At 44.7% G+C, this 25728-nt stretch overlaps 1 protein-coding gene across 9 annotated transcripts in view; it reads right to left on the bottom strand.

The window, feature by feature from the left end:
* Positions 1 to 25728, bottom strand: part of LOC137641331 (plasminogen receptor (KT)) — a 565134-nt gene that overhangs the window by 290047 nt on the left and 249359 nt on the right. For all 9 annotated transcript variants that reach the window (XR_011044480.1, XR_011044481.1, XR_011044482.1 and 6 more), the window contains exon 4: positions 5825 to 5934. Coding sequence is in view for 6 of the 9 variants with exons in the window: in XM_068373773.1 (XP_068229874.1) it covers positions 5825 to 5934 (110 nt within the window). In the remaining 3 variants the exon portion in view is untranslated. The remainder of the gene's footprint in view (positions 1 to 5824; positions 5935 to 25728) is intronic.

Genomic DNA, 25728 nt, shown 5'->3' with positions numbered 1-25728 from the left:
GCGGTCATAGAAACTGTGGGATGTTGTTGAACAGACCGAGGAAAAAGTCTAGACTTTTTCGTCTTCCTTTTAGGTTTGGGACCCACATATGGGGAAGACGTCCCCTTTGAAGAGATACCCCACTTCTGGAGAAGGTTCCTATTCTCCGTGGTAGCTTTCTCGACTACCTCTTTGACTACTTCATTTGGAAAGAGGTCTTTACCCCGGATGTTGGAAGATATCAGCTTCCTGGGTTCATGTTTCACTGTTGCAGCAGTTAACACGAACTCTCTACAGGCTCTCCTAGCCTTCATAAAGGTATATAGGTCTTTTACTAAGGTGGCCATATGCATTTTGGCGTAGACCATGAGCATGTCTGGGGTACTTCGATGGGCTAAACACATCTCTATGCAGTTTTGTAGGGATAAAGAGGCTGCAAGTCTCTCCTTTGTCTCTTGTTCCTTGCACAAGAGAAAGTCAGAAAGTTTAGGGAGATTCTCGCTAAACTGTCATCCAGCGATGTCTGCGTCCAGTTTCCCTACTGAAAAGGTTAAGTGGACTTGCTTCCAATTCTTCTCCTGCATGGGCAAGGCTAGTGACAGAGGCCTGCACTCCTCAAGTGCAGGGCATGGTTTGCCTGCCTCCACTGCCTTGGCAACAGATTTATATGCCTTCCACGTAAAGGGGAATGCTATTGAAGCAGGAGCAAGAAAGGTAGGGTGTCTCTTACTCGGGGCGAACACCTTCGACACCGAGTAACCCGCCTTTCTCAGCCTACTTGACAAGAGAGCCTGTGCCTTATCATGGTCGAGAACCATGACTTCCTTTGGTTCCGTCTCTTTTTCTGACGTTGGTTCATGCTTCAGTCGAATGAAGCAATCAGGGAAAGCATTAAAGCTTGGCCAAAATGGGATTTCGTGTAAAGGGACAGCTCCCATCTTCTCTGAGATGTAGAGTTTGCCGTCTAAGATCGGCATGAAGCTCCGATACCTCCAGGGATTGGTTTTGGAGCATGTCGGGAGGTCTTGGTCTCTGGGTTGCTTGAAAGACCCTCAGGAGGCAATGAGTGGAGCTTCACAGAGCTCTCTCTTGAGTTTCGCTTCCTTTGTTTCGCCTTGTTTGCGAAAGTTTTCCATTACACCCGTAAGATGGGCCAGTAACTGGCTCATTTTGTCTAATAGAGGGGTAGTAGGTGAAGACGTCGAGGTTAACGGCTCCAGGGCCGGCACAGACGGAAGGAATTCCGACACGACATCGTCATCTTCTTCCAGAGGTACCTTCCTGCCCTCCGTCTTGATGACAATCTGGACGCAGGGAGGTGCGAGTCGTGCTTGGGGCACCACCATTTCACTACTTGCTTTCGGGAACAGTAAGCTACACATCCTATCGTTAGGTAGGTATGGTCCCGGAGAGTTCTTCTGGAACCCTCTTACCCATTTGTGTAGTTTCTTAGGTGCCACATCCCTAGACTCCATTGACTTGGGATCATCAAAACCTTCGGTCACTAAGGTCCGGCAGATATTGCAGACTTGGGGGACCCAATATTGCAGGGATTCGGTAATAATATTGCAGGGGACATGAGACCTGCATGCTTTATGACCGTAAAAGTACTCACTCTTAAGATTGCAGAAGACTGCATCACATTTCATCTGGGGTTCCTCCTGTAAAGAAAGGAAAGCAGAATGAGTATACAATTGTTTATCTCACCTGATAAACGATATGTAATTAGTCATATTTTAATTATTATAGCTGAGTATAGTACGCTAGAAAGGAATAGTGAAAGACACATACTTGTGTATCCCTCGCAAGCAATTGCTGTAACCTTCCCCCAGTATAAAAAATGAAGAGTTTCCTTAATCAAGGAAACTCGAAAGAAAAGGGTTCTAACCCCTATGGATAGAAAAAGTGTACACTGCCACTGACCCATCTAATTATTTGATATTGTGGGGTAAGTATAAACTGATTTCCAATCAGAGTATTGAAGGAATTCTATTCTTTCAATATAGGTTCGGTCTCAGCAGAAGCCTGCACAAGGGTATGCAAAATATGTTAGAAATTAACTACAGTATAATAATACTATAGTTTTCTGTTTGCAGTATATACTATATTGCAAAAATACTGGCTACTGTATAATCATATACTGTAGTTCAGCCGGTGTGCTGCCGGCATGGCTAGCCCCTGGCGACACGGTCCAGCCGGCATGTCGCTGACTGGACTAGAAATTAGAAAAGACACATATTTGTGTATCCTACCCAGCCAATTGCTGTGACCTTCCCTTCCAATATTTAAACCAAAGAGTTTCCTAATCAGGGAAGCTCAAAGACAAAGGTTCTAACCTTTAAGGATAGAAAGTGTACTACCACTGGCCCTTCTAAATTATTTAATATTGTAGGGTAAAATGTAAACTGATTTCTAATCAGAGTATTGAAGGAATTCTATTCTTTCAATATAGGATTGTTCTCAGGAAACGGCTGGGCGAGGATATTCAACATATGTTGGAAAATAACTACTTGTATAATATATACAATAGTTTTCTATCTGCAGTATATACTATACTGCAAATACACTGACTACTGTATAATTATATACTGTAATTAAGCCGGCATAGCTAGTCCCTGACGGCACAGTCCAGCCGGCATACTAGCTGATAGAGGGAGAGAAAGCATGGAGTGAAGGACTGCCTTATTACTGTGTACAGTATGTTTACACTAAATAAGGATGTAAATATATAATTTACTGCCTTTCCCTAGAAAGAAGTTTCAAATGGAAGGGGAGAATGCATCATTCTGGCTTCCAACCAACCACAAGTACCGTTGCCGGCATATGGCCGGCAGGATAGTACCCGGCGGCACTGGTACAGTTGGCATGCCGCCAACTGAGTCAGTACCTGTCGGCGCCGGCCCGGCCAATATACCCGTTACAGGACTTGTGGATGGCAGTCCAAGGGAGGACTGAAGAACCTTGGTGACAAAAGGGTCTCCCACCGGCAGCCGTCATGGCCGCTGGCAGCCGTCAAACAGCTGCTATGTAGGAGCCTGGCTGGCCCCGCAACCCGCCGGCAAGCGGTGAGATTGCAGGACGACAGCCATAGTAAAAGGACAGAGAGAGGCAGGGAAAAAGGTCCTATATCAAGTGTAAAAGGTGGCGGCAATGTTGCCACCCCCACTACACAAGGGAGAAACTCTGTTTCAGTATCGGCACCGTCCTAGGCGGCAGAAGAATGTCAATTCTTCAATCTAGGGTCTACCGAAATAGTGTTAGGAGGCGCCGGCAGGTTCGCCGCCCCCTCTCAACAAAGGAAAAACATCGTTTCAGTGCCAGCGCTATCCTAGGCTGTAAAGGAATGTCTATTCTTCAGCCTAGGGTCTGCCAGCAAAGGACTAGTCTTCTAAACCGCAAGGAGAAGGTGGCGGCAACATACCACCACCCCAGGTGCGGTTTAGGGAGGCTTAGCCTCCTATGCCGACGGCTATAAGCCGGCAGGGGAGTGACTACCCACCCTGCTGGCCTGCCGCTGGCAAAAGACTGAATACTCTGAGATTCTGTCGAAAACCAAAGCCGGACACTCGCCGGCAAGTTGGGAGACAGAAAAACCCTAGCCTAGTCAAGCCGGAGTAACTACTCTATGGCAAGACCAGAAAGGGCACTCAGAGGGAAAGAGGGATTATCCATGACTCTCCAAGGAGACAAGTATCGATAAAACGATACACAAGGGTAAACGGGGAAATGTCTGAAAATATACTACATCGCCTAGGTTAGGTAACCTAGGAAAGACGAGATCTCGGTTACCTAAATCACCGAAACTCTAACGTATACAATCGACAAAGAAAGAGGAAAATTATGCATACCATAAATATCTTTACAAGTATAATTATGCCTAAATAGCTTTCATAATTTATTAATGCTATTTCAACCTGGAAAGTCGTTCTACTAACTAAATAACACATGTCTAACGAACGACAGCGCCCATGGCGCCTTGGGTAACAGGCCTAGCTCCTAAGCACAATAAATTACTCTAATTTCACTGTGAAACAGGAGCTAAAATTATATAGATTGTAAAGAATCAATACTCAACTTTCCAGAGGCGAAAGAAGCTGGAGATTGCATAATAATCTTCGCAGAATCGATCGAAAAGGTTAGATCATCAGGGAACACTACCTTGCGAATTCACTACAAAATTAGGAATAACCGCCATCTTGAATATGGCGCCATCTTGATACTGAATAGTAGTATGGGAAATAGGGTAACCTTGATAACGGCTCCCCTTCCAAATTTGCCACTCTTCCCCCTCGAGGGGAAAACGCTATTCGGGGGTAAGATCGCTAGGTTTCGTCTTAAGATATACGTCCCCTGATTTACGTGATATCCTTAAGAGAAATTTTAAGGATATTCACACCTGGAGTTAGAATTCTGGAGACCTAAAGGTAAATTCTCTGGGCATATCACTGTACAGTAGTTCATATATCCCTTGGAAGCTACTATTAGGAACCTTCCATCAGGACGACATGGCTTGAGCCCAAAAATCCCCTCCTAAAACTACTCTATCTGTAGCACCATGCTCAATGCTACAAGGAATGAGCGGCCATTTTGGGCCCTGTAATAGTAGGGGAGGAAGGGTAACCTTGATAACAGCTCCTCTTCAATTTCGCCACTCTTCCCGCTCAGAGCGAAAACTCTATTCGGGGTGAAGATTGCCACGTGTCATATCAAGATATACGTTCCCTGATATTATGCAATATCCTTAAGAAAAATTTCAAGGATACTCGTGTCAGGAGTTAGAATACCGGAGACCTATGGTCAATTCTCTGGTAGTATCACTGTAGCCAAATATCTCTTAGAAAGCTGTCTATAGGAAGCTTCCATCAGGACGACATGGCCATCTCACCCAAAAATAGATTTTTCGCTTTGCTTCAAAATCCGTTGTATAGGTATATGAGAATAAGATTACAGTATGAGACACATAAAGTACAGATAATAAATTAAGCTCCTACTAGGCAGGCCTGCTCTGTAAGAGTCAACCTAGACTCATTGGGCTTGTAAATCTTTTAATAATAAATCCTACTAGGCAAAACATGTAAGGGCTTTTCCATAGGATTAGTTAACGTCAGTTAAAGGTAAACGGGATGACATTGGTAAATTCAACATATGCAGGCAGAAACATTTAGAAAAAAAAACATTCCTCAGCTAGAAATACAAACGGTGGAACCTCGGTTGTCGAACGCTTCTCACTTGAAGTATTCAAGAAAATATACTAAATCCTCTGTATTCAAACAACAAGCGGCCCTTGATGGACCTTGTTCAAGACCAGACACATGATGCTAACCAAGAGATATATTCAACCTCTTTTCTATAAAAAAAAAATAATTATCAGATACAGTATTTATCAGACTGATATAAAGCTGCTGAAACAGTAGCAACTACTGTACTTAGTTTTGCACAACAGTCTCCTAATGTACGACCACAAAACATAGCTGTAAAATATTTGCTTAATCCGTCATGTTTTGTGATATATTTTCCTGTACTTATTCATGTACTATGGGGCCTAAGAAATTCAGCTCAGTAATACATTAGTATAAAGTCATAACTGCAGGTCAGGTAAAATTTTTATTTACAGTACTTCTTCTTATTAGTTATTTCTTGATTATCCCATGCATATATGTAAGTATTGTAAACTTGGCATAAAAATGGGTTAACCTGGACAAATTTCGGGGATTGGAATGCATTAATCCAATTTACATTAATCCTAAGGGGAAAACAGAATCAATTTCCTAACAAAAATGCACCCTGGAATGAGTTGAGTTTGAGAACCGAGATTCCATTATACTTAAAACTTTAAGGAACATACTTTTAATCCTGTTGAGTTTAGAGCCATATGCAAGATCAGCTTGATAAAACAGGATGAATGACAAGGGGAGCAAAGGAACCAATGTGCCAGGTTTTCGCGTTCGGCGGAACCTGAAAAACAAACAATAATCATTAGTACTTTACCAACAGACAAAAATGACAAATTCAAAGTAATTTGTATTTTTCCTAATGATACAAACCTTGAGCTCTTTATTTGGGATATACTTTCGGCGAAGATGGAAGAATAGCCATAAGACTTTTGCCAAGGTGTAACTATCCCACCGCTAGTTAGTGGGGGTAGTAACGCTACCCTGCTCACACAAACACCTGTGTTCTATCATCACTTTTGCTTGCAGGCAGGACTTACCGGGGAGGATGGTGGGCCAAATTTGTATAAAGAGCTCAAAATTTGAATCATTCATATATAAAATTTCTTTAAATTTGACATTTATCCCAACATTAAATACATACCCTTTCACTCTTTATTAAGGATGACTCGCCCCTTAGGTGGATGGAAGTCCTAACCAACTGGCTGGCTCTTGCCACTGGATTTTCCACCCTTCGTGCTACGCACGTATAAGAGGAAAACTCTGACACCTAGCTAAAACTTACATGTAATAGCACGCTTTAGCAGCTTGAGCAATCAGTGTGATTGAGTGATACTTGCAGTATGACTAGTCTACGTAAGAATGCTCAGAAACGTAGGAATCTTTGAACCAACCTTAGACATTACCCAATACCACCTCACCAGGGGGTATGGGGATGCAAGAAGTACATACAGTCAAACCTCTAGCTACGAAAGAATCCGCTTATGAAATTTTTTCTGGGCTCCACCTGTGCCGCTCCGTGAAATGCTCCTTTAGCATCATTTCTAAGGTATATAACTGCTATGTATTACCAGAGAAAAAAGTTGCATAGGAATGCCAGGGTTGAACCCAGCTCGCTCACCTAAATAGGTGTCGGTACATAACTGGGGCGTGTAAAACCACAACCAGAGGTCTCTTGCCATTTAGATATCTCCTCTTCAATATCCCCATTACAGCGAGGTGCCGTTCTACACCCACTACTGAATGCTACTACCACCATCTCAACCCACGCCAACTACGTCACTCCTTTTCATAGCATCACTTAAGCCGTTCATTGTGCTTTTTTGCTCTGTGTTTTCGGTGGTTTTAGCGCCTTTCTAGTGCAAGATGTCGGATACCCAAGATTCCTCATCCAAGTTAAGTACTAGATCTATGAGTTTTGAGCTTCTGGAGGTAGCATTGCCCTTATTCTTATTATTGTTAAGAGTTTTCATGTTTTCTCAGTGTCGATGGCCCTGCTCCGCGGCGGCCATGTTGGTTTTGCTACCTCCTTGGCTCGTTCTTAACGCCTTGCAATTAGTCTTCTATACTAATTGTTATCCGTTTTGAACCTGTTGCGCGGGTGTCTTTTACCGATTAACACTTTGCTATACGGCTATTATGTTGTTATCACGTATCATAGCTATTTGAACATTACTTAGGTTATGGCTTGCTTGCTACCCTTTGAGGTCGGTACCTTGAAGGTTTTGTCATCGTGTTATTGTGTTTTTTAATCTAGGATTTTATTACTCCATTTCCACCTAGATAAGAGTTGACGCTATTAGTTCGAGTGGGGCTCTCGCTTGGCAGTTTTTTATTCTAGTTTTGTTATCCTACCGATCGGCATCATACCCAATCTAGCCGTTGTGTTGGCTCCCCTGTCCAGCTCGGTAACTACCCGTGCTGGAGCGCTCGGCTTTGTTATTCATTCTTTTCCCTGCCATTACCCGTGCGTCCTATTTTCACATTTTATTATCCGTATTATGATCATTCTGTTTTTTATTTGTATCTCGTGGTTCTGTTCAGGCAGGTTGGTACTCCTGTCCGCTCTTGGTACCACTTGATCGCCTCGACCCCCACCATTGGCTAGTTCTCGCTGGCTCCTCCCCCCCTCTACTATTGGAGTATGCCACCCCATACCCTCATAACCCCTCCAGGGATACCTTACGTCTCTCAGAGACTTTGGAGTCAGCTGTTTTGTTTTACGGGTCGAGTCCTCTCGTTCCCCAGCCCCCCTTACCCATCCCTCCCCCGGGATATCTACTGACTCCCTCCCTTAGTCTGAGCCGAGAACAGCTGTCGAAGTTATAGTCGAGTACGCTCACTTTACATGCCTTGTCGTAGCCGGGTTTTTCCCCTGCCACCCTGATTGGCATAGGACGGCCGGGGAGATTTTGGTTGTGTTTTGGGTATCCTTCAGCGTGATTCCCTTCGTTACGTACCGTATCATATTGAGTCTCTACTATTACGTAGACTATTTGTTCGTGGGGTAATCACGGAAGAGCTTTTATTTGTTTTTATGATATGTTATTTATTGCCTTTGTTTGCTAAGGTTCTTGTGGCTGGCGGGGAGTCATTGAACTCCACCCTCCCTCCCTTTTCGACTCCCCTACCCCGGTAGGCTTGTTGTGACCCCCCAGGTCTATCTCAGTTGTCTCCCTGGAGCCAACAGGAAGCATGTCATTATAACAATTTCATTCTATACTTCCCTGGTACCGATGGGATAGTATATCTGCCACTATACAATATCCTATCATTGAATGATCATAACTAAATTACGGATTTGTTTTAACATTATCAGTTAATTACTGTTTATGCTAAGTTTTTTCACCCCGATTACTATACCGGTTCGGAATGTTATTCTTAGTATTTTATCCCGGTTTTATACCGGTTTATTTTTAGTTCCCGGAGCACCCGGATCCCCTTGGGATACTAACCTACTATGGGAAACTTATGTATCTTTATTATTACAGGTGGTCCGCTGTCAGATGACAGCCTGCACGGCCGTGCTTCAGCAAGCGTGCGGCCATGATGTCTGCAGGTCCCATGCCCACTGCGCTGTCCAGGTCAATGACCTGATTGTTTGGCACCCAGACAACTGCATGGTCTGTTATGGACTCGTCTCCACGCTTACTGCGGATTCGGTAGGTGTCCCTGTCGTTACTATTTATATTTTACTTCGGATTTAATCTCTGGATTTTTCCTTGTTATTTCCCTTGTAATTTCTGATCGAATTAAAACATTTAATCTCGGTCTACATGTTTTTACACTTCCTTCGACGAAGTTACCTGGTTTATTAGTAACGGTTTATTCTCTTGCAGAGCTCTCAGTCTTCCAAGACTTCTGCCTTGGAGACTCTTAAGATCTGGGTCGGAGGGTTTCGTCCGAAATGTCAAGGCGAAGAAACCCTACGTCCTGTCGGAGGAAATGTCTGCTCTCATTTAACCCAACGCCAAGACCTCGGCTGTGGTCCCCAAGGATGTGGCGGACCCCATCATTGCTAAGATCGGCGAAGCTCTACTCTTGTCTGAGGACCACGAGGAGATGGGAGAGACGATCCTGGAGGACGTCGCAGCTATTAACCTAGACATCGAACCTATGGCTCTGGACGAGCCGGAGCTAGGTAGGGAGGTAGGGAGGTAGGTGAGGCAGGTGGGTCTCGGGCTAAGATTCCTATTCTTAGCCCAACTTTTTCTACTTCTGCTAATTCTTCCTTTCAGGGGTTCTCAGGGAAGCACGTGGCTGATGTCAGGCCACGTCCTGTTGTCTCTAAGGTTAAGTCTATCTGTAGACCCTTAACGAAGACTCGCAGGTCTTCCAAATCACCTAAACCTGTCAAGACTTCATCTTCCAGAGTCCCCAAAGACTCAACCGTAGCTTCTTCTTCCTCTCTTGGGTCGAGAGTGAAGACCAGCTCGAAAACTAAGACCCCGGAGGCTCCCTTCGATCCGGCAGCCTTTTCGAGCCAGTTGTTGGATCAAATTGGTTCCCTGGTGACGTCCCTCACTGAGAGGGTGCAAAACCAGGAGAGTCTCGTTGAGAGCCTCATGCGTTCCGGACTGCCTCAGCAACAACAGTGCGTTATCCCGGATGCCTCTAAGCTCCCGGAGTTTGTTAAAAGCAATCCGTGGAGAATGGCCTTGCATTCCCCCTTCAAGGATGGTATGTTAACCATCGAAGGATGTGGCACCCGGCCTATAGAAGATTTTGAATTCTACCCGGCGGGTCTCCATTTCCCTTTCCCTGGTTTTGCACGCTTAACCGAGGAGGCTCTTGTAAGGTTAGATAAAGTTCCTAAAGAAACCGTGATTTACCCGAAGGAACAGGCTCAGTCCACCTAGGTCCGAACCCTGAACGAGTGGGAATGTGTTAACACTATGCTAACACCCCATAAAAGCTCCTACACGATGTTCGTGGTAGACGAGCAAACCCCCATTCCGTGTGTCACAAAAATGATGGACCTTGCTCATCAGGCTATTAACGAGGACAAGCCATTACCACAACTGCAGGAAACGGAGCTGACTTCCCTCCTGTTCCCGGGAGATCACGAGTGCTGGACTAACGCCCCAGCGATGTTCACAGCGGGTAAGCTAAGCGCTGACTGTGCTTCTACACAGTTCAGTGAGCGACTACCCAGGCTTCCGGATTCCTTGATACTTCTCGAGTTCAAAGCCCGTATGCGACTGAGTGGATCGATCAACTCGGCTACAATGGCAGAAATGACCTCTTTAATGTATGAAGAGGAACCCCTTTTTAAGGTTTTGACGAAGTCATTGCTTCAAACCTTGCTGTCTGATGCCTACGACTTCCTTACGGTCAGACGTCGTTGCCGTAAGCACGTCTTGTCTGAGGCCACTATCAGACATGAGCCTAACAAGATCATTAAAGCCCCAATCTGGGGCCCTGACTTATTCCCTGAGGATCTAGTCAACAACGTCCTCAGCGAGGCTGCTCGAGTCAATCAGAGCCTCAAGGTTCGGTGGGATCTAGTCCCCAAACGCAAGTTCGAACCTGCTAGCAACCAATCTCGAGGTAGGAAGAGACCGAGACTTTTCCAATCCTTCCAAAACTGGCAGTCACAACAATTAGTTCAGACCATCCCGGTAACACAAGGGAGTCAACCCTCCACTTCGAAAGGACAACCCCAACAGCAATACGTGTTGGTTCCTCAGTCCCAGGTAGCAACTACCTCTTATGCTACTTCCCCAGCCTTTAACCCCAGCTATGAAACCCAGGGTGCGTTCCAGGGTTACCAACGCGCCAGAGGCACTGGTGCGAGAGGAACTTTTCCCAACAGGGGTAGTGGAAGGATCTATTCTCGAGGCCGAGGATTACGCGGAGGCCGAGGAGGTAAATCCGCAGCGAATCATTGAGAATTCTCGGGTAGGGGGAAGACTTAACATCTTTCGAAACCGTTGACTTCAGCAATTGGGCTTTCAGCATAATTTCCAAAGGTCTGGGGTGGAGTTGGATAGAAGGGCCCCCTCCACCAACCACTTTCCATCAACATCCAACGGAGGAGCTAGTCTTATATGCAAACGATCTATTACAAAAGAATGCAATCAAAGAGGTAAATCACTTGAAATTTTAAGGTCGATTGATCAGCGTGCAAAAGAAAGACTCAGACAAGCGAAGAGTAATCTTGGACCTGTTTCATCTGAATTCTTACATTCGATGCGACAAGTTTCACATGCTAACCGTCTCTCAGGTGCAGACCTTACTTCCCCGTGGGTCCGTCACCACCTCTATAGATCTTACAGACGCTTACTATCACGTTCCGATAGCAAGGCATTTTCGTCCGTTTCTAGGCTTCAAACTAGGCAACCAAGCTTATGCTTTCAAAGTAATGCCATTCGGACTCAACATATCACCCAGGATATTCACCAAACTGGCAGAGACGGTAATCCAAGAATTACGAACCCAAGGAATTCAAATAGTAGCTTACCTAAACGACTGGCTCATTTGGTCAAACAGAGTCGAGAACTGCCTCACGGCAACAAACAAAGTGATAAAATTCCTATAACAGTTGGGGTTCCAGATCAACTTTGAGAAATCTCGCCTAGTCCCGGAGACCAAGTTTCAATGGCTGGGATTACAATGGGATCTGCGTTCCCACACGCTACGTCTCCCAACAGCCAAGAGGACAGAAATAGCAAAGAACACAAAACGTTTTCTCAAGGACAAATTGACGTCCAGGAGAAATCAAGAGAGAATCCTGGGTGCCCTCCAGTTTGCCTCGGTAACAGATGTATTACTGAAGGCCAGACTAAAAGATATAAACCGAGTATGGCGCTCCAGGGCAAACAAGAAGTATCGGGACGAAAGAGCTCGACTTCCGCCAATTCTGAGGAAAAGACTTCAGCCATGGACAAAGGTAAAAAATCTGGCAAAATCCGATCCATTTAATATCCAACTCCATAACTGGTCATTCACACAGACGCCTCAACAGGCTGGGGGGGGGATACTCCCAGTACAGGAAAGTCCAGTGACTATGGTCGACAATATTCCGCCAACTTCATATCAATGTCTTAGAGGCCATGGCGGTATTCTTAACCCAAAAACAACTGGCCCCAGCCAAGAACCAACATATCAGATTGGTTCTAGACAGTGAAGTTATAGTCCACTGCATAAACAGAGGAGGTTCCAAGTCAGGCCACATAAACCATATTATGTTAGCAATATTCTCCATGGCAGCATCGAACCAGTGGCATCTGTCAGCAGTTCATCTAGCGGGAGTACGAAATGTAGTGGCAGACGCACTTTCGAGGACAACTCCGCTGAAGTCGGAGTGGTCACTGGACTTTAGTCATTCAAGTGGATTCTATCTCAGGTTCCGGGTCTCCAGATAGACCTGTTTGCAAAAGAGTCCAACCACAAACTAGAGTGCTACGTAGCCCCCAACCTGGACCCTCGGGCTTACGCCACAGACGCAATGTCATTGGACTGGAACACTTGGGAGAGAATTTACCTATTCCCACCAATAAATCTGTTGATGAAAGTGTTAGAAAAACTCAGAACTTTCAAAGGCCAGGTTGCTCTACTAGCCCCCAACTGGCCCAAGAGCAACTGGTTTCCCCTGCTGGTGGAACTGGGTCTCCACCCTCGACAGATACCCAATCCAATACAAGTAGTACAAACTCGCAATGTGTTAGCTTCCTCAAAAATTCAGAGTGCCCTAACTTTATGGACTTTATGAAGTTTGCAGCTCAGAGAGGGGCAGATATTGATCCTCAAAATACCCTATTTTTAGAATCAGATAAAAGGGAATCCATCCTCCGGCAGTATGATTCGGCTGTTAAGAAACTCGCAAAGTTTTTAAGGGACTCAAAGGTTGAGATGATGACTATGAATCTGACAGTAACCTTCTTTAGAATTCTATTTGAATCAGGCCTAGCAGCCAGTACTATTACCACAATTAAATCAGCCTTGAAAAAGATTTTCCAAATTGGTTTTAATATTGACCTTACAGATTCATACTTCTCATCAATCCCCAGAGCCTGCGCCAGATTGAAACCATCAACTCGCCCTAGCTCAGTTTCCTGGTTTCTGAATGACGTACTTAAGTTGGCTTCTGACACTCGTAACGAGTCTTGTAATTACATTCCATTATTAAGGAAAACCTTGTTCCTAATGAGCCTAGCTTCTGGCGCCAGAATATCAGAACTTTCAGCCCTGACTAGAGATCCAGGTCATATTGAATTTCTCTCGTCAGGGGAGGTCCTACTTTCCCTTGACCAAAGGTTCTTAGCAAAAAATGAGGACCCCCAGAACAGATGGTCCCCCTGGGAGATTGTTCCACTTCCTCAGGATCCATCTTTATGTCCAGTAAACATTCTGAAAGCTTATCTAAATAGAACTTCCATTAAGTCCTCAGGGCCCTTCCTTATTCATTAGAGAAAATGGAGGAAACATCACCCTGAAAGGAATCAGACAGCAGATTCTGTATTTCATTAAACAGGCTAAACCTGAATCATTCCCTCACGTTCATGATATACGAGCTGTAGCTACATCTATCAATTACTTTCACCATATGAATTTTGATGAACTTACGAAATATACAGGCTGGAAGTCTCCAACAGTTTTTAAACGCCACTATTTAAAACCTTTGGAAGCCCTAAAATTTGCAACAGTGGCAGCAGGGAATGTGGTTCCTCCTGAAAGTAATGATTCATAATCACAAGGTCTTGCTCCATTCTCCTTCCTTCTACCTGCCTTACTTATTGTCCCTACTTTAGTTTTGGTTTTGTTTTTCACCTGAGCTGCACCCTAATGGTGCACTCTTATATTATCATGTCTGTAAATAGCCTTACTCTTCCACGAGTTGAATTTTGTTTGTATATACCCTCAGGATTGTAAATTATCATTTGATCTTACAGTTTATTATTTTACATTGCATTTTCTTTTGTACTTCCATAGTTTGGAATTATTGCTGCAATTTATTAACTTATCCATTTATCCTCTATGGTAAGGAATTACTCAATTCACTGGATTACTTAGTATTTCCTATTTTCTATTTGTATTAAACCATGTTTTTGATATTTTGACTTTAATTTACTTTCCTCTCAGGTGTTAGTTCCAAGCTTTGGGACCATTTCTCTTGTACTATTTCACGGAGCGGCACAGGTGGAGCCCAGAAAAGGGATTTTGACGAAGGAAAAATCTATTTCTGGGCGAGAGACCTGTGCCGCCCAGTGAACCCTCCCTCTACTTCCCTCCCAGAATGGACCCAAGCTTGGGTGCTATGAGGAGTGACGTAGTTGGCGTGGGTTGAGATGGTGGTAGTAGCATTCAGTAGTGGGTGTAGAATGGCACCTTGCTGTAACGGGGATATTGAAGAGGAGATATCTAAATGGCAAGAGACCTCTGATTGTGGTTTTACATGCCCCAGTTATATGCTGACACCTATTTAGGTGAGCTAGCTGGGTTCAACCCTGGCATTCCTATGCAACTTTTTTCTCTGGTAATGCATAGCAGTTATATACCTTAGAAATGATGCTAAAGGAGCATTTTACTGAGCAGCACAGGTCTCTCGCCCAGAAATAGATTTTTCCTTCGTCAAAATCCCTTAATTTTACGAAAAGAGATGCGAAGAATTTTACGGCTCGGATCACGAAAAATGTTTCCTGTTGGTTGGCATCTACTGTACTGTATCCCATCGTGCATCTACGCATTGTGTTCCTATATCTTTTCGTTCCGGCAGCGGTATCGTACGCTTTGACTTAGTGTTTGTGATTTCCCTTTCGTAACAATTTTACAGTACGTACTGTTATCGTGTGTGATACTTACAATACATTATTAGCCATGGGTCCCAAGAAAGTCGCTGATGTCACGGGAAAGAAGAGGATGATGCTTTCCCCGTTGATGATGGTGGAAATGATCAAGAAATACAGGGTTGGTATGCGGTTAAGTGTGCTAGCGAAGGAATATGGCCGAAATCCGTCTACGATAGGAACAATACTGAAGCAGAAGGAAGCTATCAAAGCAGCAACACCTTCTAAGGGCGTGACTGTTTTCTCTAGCAAGAGGAGCCACGTCCACGATGAGATGGAGATTCTGCTGCTTGTCTGGATAAAGGACAAAGAAATGGCTGGAGACACTATCACCGAAGCGATAACCTGCCAGAAAGCCAGCGCCATTTTCGGTGATCTCATGCTTGCTCAGGCCAAAGCTGATGCAGGAGAAGGAACACTGAAGCAGGAACCACCAGAATTCAAGACTTCTCATGGGTGGTTCAAAAAATTTAAGAGACTCTCAGGCATTCATTCAGTGGTGCATCATGGGGAGGCTGCAAGCTCAGACACGAAAGCTGCTGAAGCCTTTGTTAAGACATTTGACGAGTTGACTGTCCGGGAAGGCTACAGTCCCCAGCAAGTCTTCAATTGCGACGAGACTGGGCTTTTTTGGAAAAAAAAATACCTCGTCGAACGTACATCACAGCAGAAGAAAAGAGGCTACCTGGGCATAAGCCTATGAAGGACAGGCTTACCCTTGCACTCTGTGCAAATGCCCTTGGGGATTGCAAGATGAAACCCCTGCTGGTGTATCACTCCGATACTCCTCGAGCCTTCAAGACCCACAAAGTCACTAAGAAATATCTAAACTTGTGGAGGTCTAATGGAAAAGCCTGGGTGACAAGACAATTGTTTATTGAGTGGATAAATATTTGTTTTGGGCCAGCTGTGAAAAAGTATTTGGAAGAGAAGCGCCTCCTATGAAATGCCTGCTGGTGCTGGACAATGCCCCTGCTCACCCTCCTTCCCTTCATAAAGATTTTGCAGCACAATACTCCTTCATCAAGATTCTATATCTTCAACCAAACAACACCCCTCTCCTCCAGCCCATGGACCAGCAAGTGATTTCAAACTTCAAGAAGCTTTATACAAAATATCTCTTCAAGAGATGTTTCATGATCATTGAGAGCACAAACCTCACCCTTCGTCAATTTTAGAAGGAGCATTTTAATATTGTCATATGCCTCGAAATGATCGATCAAGCTTGGCAGGAGGTTTCGAGGTACACCTTGAACTCTGCTTGAAAGCTGTGGCCTGATGCCGTCTCTGTACGAGATTTTGAGGGCTTTCACGCAGACCAAATTGAATACGATTCAGAAAATGTTGAAGATCCTGAACCTGTTGCTCAATCTGAAGTTGCCGAGATCGTTACGCTCGGGAAGTCCATGGGTCTGGAAGTTGATGAGGCTGACATCAATGAGCTTATCTAGGAGCACCAAGAGGAACTTACGACGGATGACCTGAAGGAGTTGGAGGCCATGCGAGTGAACATCGTTCAGGAAGAGTACAGGGAGGGCGAGGAGGATGACCCACTGACAACAGCAGAAATTAAAGAGGGTCTAGATAGCTACTTTAAAATGGTGGGTCTCGTAGAAAAGAGACACCCAGAAAAAATTTTCACAGGTCTTGCGCTTGAGTACTGTAATGAAGTTTGCCCGAGTTATTTCAGGAAAATTTTAAGAAGCAGGCAGAAACAAGATTCTTTGGATGAATATTTTAGTAAAAGGGCTTTGGCAGAAGCAGAGCAAGCGCCAGCTAAGAAACGAAAAGGTAACAGTGAAGAAGAAAATACATAGTGTAATTAAACTTAGAAAATAAAAAACGTAAAGTAAAAAAAGAAAAAATAGAAAAAGGAAAAAAAAAAGAAATTTTATTTGAAGTTTATCGAAAAGTTAAGTGTTAATATTTCCTGCCATTTGTAGATGCGTTTCCTAAAATTAAGTGTTAATGTTTTCTTTCATTTATAAATTTGTTTTGTAAAGTTAAGTGTTTACGTTTTCTGCCACTTGTACGTAAACGTTTTCCTCCGTTTTCATCCTCCTCTACCGCCCCGCACTTTGCTCTTGGACATCGCCTTACTCCAAAGGTAAGGTTCCTAATTTTTGTTACTGTATTTTTACTGTTTGCTCTAATTAAACACAGCTTTTTCAGATTATCAATGTTAATTTATTATTAAATAGGGTGCATATCCTTTTTATAATCATTTAATGTGGTGTTTTTCTAGGGTCTGGAATGAATTAGGCTACACGAAAAAATCAATTTACGAAAGCCCTTACGGAACCAATTAATTTCGTGTTGCGAGGCATCACTGTATCTCTATACCAGGTTACACAAGGGAAATGGTTTTACCTGCAGATATAGGAGGCTAGCTTGCAGTGTACCGTAGGTGCTATACCTCCAGACAGGGGAAGATGCAATAAAGAAAGAGCCATTCAATCCTGGCTAACTCTGCCCTCCACCATCTGCTACTTGTCCATCAAAGAGCCCGAGGTGTTTAAACCATTTGTTGTGTAGCCACCACAGGGCCAATGGAGAATGTCTCCATGTTCCTGTGGGTCACGTCTTGCAGGAAATGGGCGGTGAAGGTCGTCTGATGCTTTCACACACCTGCTTGTAGGACCTGCGTCATAGAGTAGTTTTCTTGAACGCTAGGGACGAATCTATGCCCCTGACGTCTTGAGCTCTGGGTCGTTGCGTTTGTGGAGAAGGACCAGGATTCAATGATCGGTCTATGACCTTGCATATCCCAGTAGAGATCGCTTTCTTTGTGATTCTCATCTTGACCTTCCCCATCCTGACAAAGCATGCTGATACTTGGGTGCGAGCTCCTGCAGTTATCTTGGGGTGCAACCTCAAACTCCTCCCTTGACAAAGTAGCAGTTGATCTGGATCATTGGTTACATTACAAAGACTCCCAATCCGGAAGGGCCCGAAGCTAGGATCCGCTACTTCAGATTATGAGTCTTGGTGACAAGTTCATGGATGAAGTAGAGCATTACCTTTCCCAATTGCCTTAAATGGAAGATGTTGCAAGAAAGACAGTGGAGTTTGCAGACTCTGTTGGCCATAGCCAATGCTAGCAGGAAAACTGTCTTCAAGGTCAGATGAAGATCTGATGCTTGGAGTCATGGGTCATCGGCTGCACCATTCACGGACCGATTGATTAATTTAGAATTCTATGGCATCCTGACATCGGAGGTCATTGACAACAGTATTTCTGGGCTCCGACCTGTGCCGCGCAGTGAAATACTCCTAGAGCACTATTTCTAAGGAATATAACTGCTATATATTACCAGAGAAAAAAAGCATAGGAATGCCAGGTTGAACCCAGCTCGCTCACCTATATAAGATGTCGGTATAAAATACTGGGGCGTGATAATTCACAACCAGAGGTCTCGCGCTATTTAGATATCTCCTCTTCAAAATCCCCGCCACAGCGAGGTGCCGTTCAACACTATTACCACTAACCCAACCCACGCCAGTGACATCACTCCTTTATAGCACTTGTTGTTATTAAGTCCAACATGTTTTTTTTTCTTGTGTTTACCCTTGGATTTATCATTATTTTATAATCGATGGCCGATTCCCATGATACCCCATCGAAGTTAAGTACTTTATCCATGAGTTTTAGCGAGATTGGGCAGTGTAACCTCTGTTTTTATTAATTGAGAAGTGTTTATAAAGGAAAGATGTCCTTATAGAATTTAAATAGATTTCAGAAGGCCTGCTTCGGAAATAAATCTGAAAATACTGCTGGCAAACACATCCTGTCCAAGAATTTTAGCAAGGATGAACCTGCCATCCTCACCTCGAGCCTCAAACAGAAATCTATTTCTTAAGGTGCTTTAAGTGGGGCATTCGGGCAACAAATTGTTATTATTATTACTTGCTAAGCTACAAACCTAGGTGAAAAAGCAGGATGCTATAAGCCCAGGGGCTCCAACAGGGAAAGTAACCCAATATGGAAAGGAAACAAAGAATAATAAAATATTTCAAGAACAGTAACATTAAAATAAATATCTCCTATATAAACTATAAAAACGTTAAGAAAACAAGAATAAGATAAAAAAGGAAAAATAGTGTGCCCAAGTGTACCCTTAAGCAAAAGAACTCACCCCAAGACAGTGGAGGACTTTGGTACAGAGGCAATGGCACTACCCAAGACTAAAGAATAATGGTTTGATTTTGGAGTATCCTCCTAGAAGAGCTGCTTATCATAGCTAAAGAGTCTCTTCTACCTTAACTAGAGGAAAGTGGCCACTGAACAATGATAGTGCAGCAACCCCTTGAGTGAAGAATTGTTTGGTAACATGACAAATTCGTAGAAAATTTGTATTTTTCCTAACGATACAAACCGTAGCTATTTATTTAGGGGTATTACTTTCTACAAAGCTGAAATGACGAGCCATTAAAATTTAGTGAGGATTAACTACCCACACCGCTAGTTAGCAGGGGGTAATGGGGTAAGGGGGTTAGCTTGCTACCACTCCCACTCACACACCGGTGATTTAGCTCACTTTGCTTGGAGGTAGGACTTCACGGGGGATAGGGCTGGGGAGCAAGTTTGTATAAATAGCTAAGGTTTGTATCGTTAGGAACAATACAAATTATCTACGAATTTGTCATTTGTTCCGTAACTGGAATACAGACCTACGCTATTTATTTAGGGGTGACTCACCAATTAGGAAGGGTGGTCGTCCCTGCCAATCTGGCTTTTGGCTTTACCCGCGGGCTCCTTATCTGAGTATGTTAGTACTCAAAGTAAGGAGTCGCTGCGCCTCACTAAAACCTTGCTACGCAAGGTCCGCGGCCTACACAACCGATTTTGAAGGTTCCTAAGAGTAGCTTCCTACGGGATATTTGACTACAGTGATATTCCCAGAGAATTTACCTTTAGGTGTCCAGAATTCTAACTCCAGGCACGAATATCCTTAAATTTCTCTCAAGGATATCGCATAATACCAGGAGACGTATTCTTGACACGCCACATAGCAATCTGCACCCAGAATAGCATTTATGCTTCGAGGGGGAAAGTGGCAGGATTAGAAGGGGAGCCGTATCAAGGTTACCCTAGTTCCCATACTACTATTGAGTATCACAACAGTGCCATATCCAATATAGCGGACATTCCTTGTAGCATTGAGAATGGTGCTACAGATACAGTAGTTTGGGAGGGATACTGTGAAGATCTTTTCTTTAGAAAAGAAGGGTGGGTCCATCAGGACGACATGGCCATCTCACTCAAAAGTAGATTTTTCGCTTCGCTCAAAATCCGTTTTTTGGGCTCAAGCCATGTCGTCCTGATGGAAGCAAACCAGAGAATTAATGTATCTGTGGATTTTCATCAGTGCCTTAACCTTGGGACAATATTTCTATGGTCATTTGGACCATTTTAGACAAATGACGTTACCGTTATCCGTCATCATTACTAATCATAAACGATGTTAGTGCTTCCTGTCCCCTACAGGGAAGAGTCATTCTAGGCGGTAGAAAAGGGGCCTCAAGGTTAGCATATATTGTATGAACAAACATAAGTATACACTGAATATACAGTCTCATGGTTTGTATATATTGCCGAACCAGTATCAGTGTCCATTATATCCATTGTTTGCAAACATACAATGATATGAAATATACTTACATCAGTAAGTCAAAGAACTCTGGCAACTTAAACATGCAATTGTCGGGTGAATTAGGACGCAATTACATTCTAATAAACATTTATTTCTAATAAATGGCTTAATGAATTAACATGACAAATACGTAGATAATTTATATTTTTCCTAACTATACAAACCTTAGCTATTTACATAGGGTAATTACTTCGGCGTAGCTGAATGACGAGCCATTAGAATTTTAACGAAGGTTTACTACCCCACCGCTAGTTAGCGGGGGGTAGGGAGGGGTAGCTTGCTAACACCCCCCCCCCCACTCATACACACTAGTGAATGCTTCACTTTGCTTAGAGGTAGGACTTATCCCGGGGGAGAGGGCTGGCGGGCAAATATGTGTAAATAGCTAAGGTTTGTATAGTTAGGAAAAATACAAATTATCTCCGAATTTGTCATTTGTTCCGTTACTGAAATACAAACCACGCTATTTACATAGGGTGACTCAATCCTTAGGAAGGGCGGTAAGTCCCTGCCATACTGGCTTTGGCTTTGCCCGGGGACTCCATATTCGAGTGTGTAAGTACTCAGGAAATAAGGAGTCCCTACGCCTCGCTAGCATGCTGTGAAACTGCTGCGGCCTACGTAAGCTGTGTGTGAAGGTGGAGAAGTGACTCGTCCTAGGAAGTTGACCAGGAGTTCTTCAGATGGAATTCTAGGCTAGGACTCTGCCAATACCACCTCGTCAGGGTATGGGGACATGACAGTATTACACTTAATACTTAGGAACACAAGGAAGCATGGTTTACCTGCAGTGGTTTGAGGTCAGCTATGCAGAGAACCCAGGATGCTGTTTTCTCCAAGGGAGGAGAGGATGAAGAAAAGAATAAGGGCCAGACAGATCTTTTCCTTCACGCAGACTAAAACTGGGTAATAATGCCCTTAACCTTCTGCTACTTGTCCATTAAGGAGCCTGAGGTTAGACCAGCTGTTGTGCAGCCACCACAGGGCCGATAGAGAACGTATCAAGCCTCCTGTGTATCACGTCTTGCAGGTAGTGGGCTGTGAAGGTGGTCTGACACTTCCACACCCCAGCTTGCAGGACCTGTGTCACTGAATAATTTTTCTTGAAGGCCAGGGACGTAGCTATGCCCCTGACATCATGTGCTCTAGGGCGACGTGACGGAGAAGGGTCAGGATTCAAGGCCAGGTGTATTACCTTGCAAATCCAGGCTGAGATGGTATTCCTGGTGACCCTCCTCTTTGTTTTCCCAATGCTCACAAACAAGGCTTTCACTTGGGGACGAACTGCAGCTGTTCTTTTAAGATACAACCTCAGACCCCTTACTGGGCACAGTAGGAGATGGTCTGGGTCATCTGTTACAGAACGAAGACTCGAAACCTGGAAAGAGTCGAACCAAGGGTCCGGCACTCCCGGATTCTGAGTCTTGGCAACAAACTCAGGGACGAACCTGAACGTTACCTCCCCCCATCCCCTTGAATGGGTGATGTCGTATGAGAGACCATGTAGTTCGCTGACTCGCTTGGCCGAAGCCAAGGCTAGCAGGAACACCGTCTTCCAAGTAAGGTGGTGATCTGAAGCCTGGCGTAATGGTTCGTAGGAAGGTCTCTTCAGAGACCTGAGAACTCAAACCACGTTCCATGGACGAGGTCTCACTTCAAACTGAGGGCAGGTAAGTTCATAACTTCGTATGAGTAGAGAAAGTTCCAGCGAGGAAGAAATGTCCACTCCTTTGAGCCTGAAGGCTAGACTTAAGGCTGAGCGATAGCCTTTCACTGCCGAGACTGAAAGGCGCATTTCCTCCCGTAAATACACGAGGAACTCCGCTATTGCGGGAATAGTGGCATCTAGTGGAGAGATACCCCTTCCACGACACCAACCACAGAAAACTCGCCAGTTCGCATGGTAGACCCCTGCGGATGACTTGCGCAGGTGTCCAGACATCCTATTCGCAACTTGCTGCGAAAATTCTCTCTCAGTGAGGAGATGCTGGATAGTCTCCAGGCGTGAAGTCAAAGCGAAGCTACGGCTTTGTGGAAGATGTTGGAGTGTGGTTGTTTGAGTAGCTCGTGACGTGGAGGGAGTTCTCTCGGAAGCTCCGTAAGGAACTGCAGAAGGTCCGGGAACCATTCTGCATGATGCCATAGCAGAGCTATCAGGGTCATTGATAGATTGACCGATATTCTGGTCTTGCTGAGCACCCTCCTCATCAGACAGAACGTGGGAAAGGCGTACACATCGATGTTGTCCCACCGTTGTTGGAAGGCATCTTGCCAGTGAGCCTTGGGGTCCGGGACTGGGGAGCAGTAGAACAGGAGCTTGAAGTTCAACACTGTAGCAAACAGATCCACAATCGGGGAACCCCACAAAGTCAGGACTTGGCTACTTGACGATCCAAAGACCACTCGGTACTCACTATCTGCGTCGCTCTGCTCAGACTGTCGGCGAGCACATTCCTTTTGCCTGGAATGAAGCGAGCCGCTAGTGTGATCGAGTGGACTTCGGACCATCCCAGTATCTCTACTGCAAGATGGGATAGGTGTTCTGAAAAGGTACCTCCCTGCTTGTTGATATAAGCCACCACTGTGGTGTTGTCACTCATCACCACCACAGAGTGACCAGCCAGGACCTGATGGAACCTCTGAAGTGCCAAGAATACGGCCTTCATTTCTAGCAGGTTTATGTGAAGGTATTTTTCTGATTCTGACCACAGGCCTGAGGTCCTGTGGTTCAGAACGTGGGCCCCCCACCCTTTCTTTGATGCGTCTAAAAACAACATCAAATCCGGGGGAAGGACAAGAATATCCACTCCCTTTCGTAGTTTCTCGTCTGCCACCCACCACTGGAGATCCGTCTGTTCCGCATGACCCATAGGGATCAGAGTGTCCGGGGAATCGTGTCCTTGATTCCACCGGGTCTTGAGTCGCCACTGGAGAGATCTCATTCTGAGGCGACCGTTGAGAACCAGACGGGCCAGGGAGGAGAGATGGCCAAGGAGACGTAACCACGCTTGGGCTGGAAGTTCTTCTCGTTTGAGGAAAGGTTTTGCGACCTTCCTCAGCCTTGCTATCCTGTCGTCTGATGGGAAGGCTTTGTGGAGATTGGTGTCTATGACCATGCCTAGGTATACCAGTTTCTGAGAGGGCTGCAGAGAGGACTTCTCGAGATTTACCATGATCCCTAGATCCTGGCAAAGTTCAAGAAGCTTGTCTCGGTGGCGAAGAAGGGTTGCCTCCGAGTCTGCTAGGATCAGCCAGTCGTCCAGGTAATGAAGGAGACAGATGCCGATCCTGTGAGCCCACAATGATATCAGGGTGAACACTCTGGTGAACCCCTGAGGAGCTGTGGAGAGACCGAAGCACAGCACCTTGAACTGGTAGATCTTGTCGTCTAGGCAAAATCTTAAGTACTTCCTTGAAGACGGATGGACTGGGATCTGGAAGTACGCGTCCTTCAGGTCCAGTGTACACATGAAGTCTTGTGGTCTCACTGCAAGTCTGACCGTGTCTGCCGTCTCCATGCTGAACGGTGTTTGTTTGACATATCCGTTCAGGGTTGAGAGGTCGATGACTGGTCTCCAGCCTCCAGACGCCTTCTTTACAAGAAAGAGTCGACTGTAGAAGCCTGGGGACCCGTCCACTACCTCTTGGAGAGCGTCCTTCTTCAACATGGTCTCGACTTCTGCCCCGAGGGCCTGCCCCCTTACCGATCCCATGGTAAGGGAGCTCAATGACACTGGATTCGCTATAAGGGGAGGTAGAGATGTTATGAACGGGATGCGATAACCCTGACCGATCACGGAAATTATCCAGGTATCTGCCCCGAGTTGCTGCCACCTTGTCCCGCAACTTTGTAGGCATCCCCCCACTGGTGGACATGCAGAGGGACTGCCAATCCTAGCGTTTACGGCCTCGGCCGTTTCCTCTAGAATTTTTTTGGGCTCAGACCATGTCGTCCTGATGGAAGTTCATTCATTAGTAGCTTCCTAGGTATATTTGACTACAGTGATATATCCCAGAGAATTTACCAAAGTTATCCAGAATGCTAACTCCTGGAGCGAATATCCCTTAAAATTTAAAAAAGGGATATCGCATAATATTAGAGGACATATTCTTGACACGTCTCATAGCTATCTACACCCCCAATAGCGTTTCCGCTTCGAAGGGGAAAAAGTGGCAAGAATATAGGAGAGTCGTTAAAGAGGCGATGCTATCGACACTCCTACTGTACTGTAAATAGTGAGCCGAATCGCCACCGTGAGGCGCCACCAAGCCATTCTTTCCCTTGTAGCTTTGCTGACCGATGTTTATCCTGTGTTATCTCTCGCTATTTTGGAAGTATTTCGTCGCTATGATGTCTTCACCAGCCTCATCAGCTTCTGGAAAGTTAATTACTATCTTTGAACTGTGTAAATGTAAGCTCTTGCCAGTTTTGCTCTTCGATTGAAATCGTAATTAATGTAACAAGAGCTGTTGCCAGCCGGATGGCGTCATGGACGCACTCGTTCTTCTTGTTCAATTAGTTAGCAAGAACGATTTCCCGGCATTATTCGCTTTAATAACTTTAGCTATTTAGGATTTTTATATTATGTCATTGTTGTCACGGATTTGGCTATTTATGATCGAGCCTCACGAGTGCTAGGCTTCCTAGCCTAGGCACCTACACACTTCATGCATGATATAACCTTCCTGGTAAAGTTTTATTGAAGCTCAGGCAATATTTTATACAATTAAGATATTACTGCATAACATTTTCCTCTTCCAAGATAGTATACAAGAGAGTTTCGGTGAACGATTCTCTATACTCCTAGACTTAATAGCCTAGAGGCCTTAGTATACTTTCTTACATGTCCCTTATTGCTCTTGTATTGTCTTTTAAGGGGAGACTGACACCTCCTATACCTTTTAAGTCGATACTATCTCTAACGAGATCTAAGAGCAATTCTCCTTCCCTCTGATCAGCTTAGGCTATCCTCAGTTAACTTTGCTGTGAACTGTGTTCTGGCAAAATTTATTGGGGTGTTTCGTTTCATTCTCTTAACCACTGACACGGTTTTTGAGTTGAGAACGGGACATCAGAGTAAAGTCTGTGTTAGGCATCCTACTGTCTTGGTGAAATGACTTCCCAAGTCAGGTTAA

The sequence above is a fragment of the Palaemon carinicauda genome, chromosome 5 (genome assembly GCF_036898095.1).
Source record: "Palaemon carinicauda isolate YSFRI2023 chromosome 5, ASM3689809v2, whole genome shotgun sequence".
Taxonomy (NCBI): Eukaryota; Metazoa; Arthropoda; class Malacostraca; order Decapoda; family Palaemonidae; genus Palaemon; species Palaemon carinicauda.
Note: the sequence above shows the minus strand (reverse complement) of the source record. Positions and strands in the feature narration are given on the sequence as shown.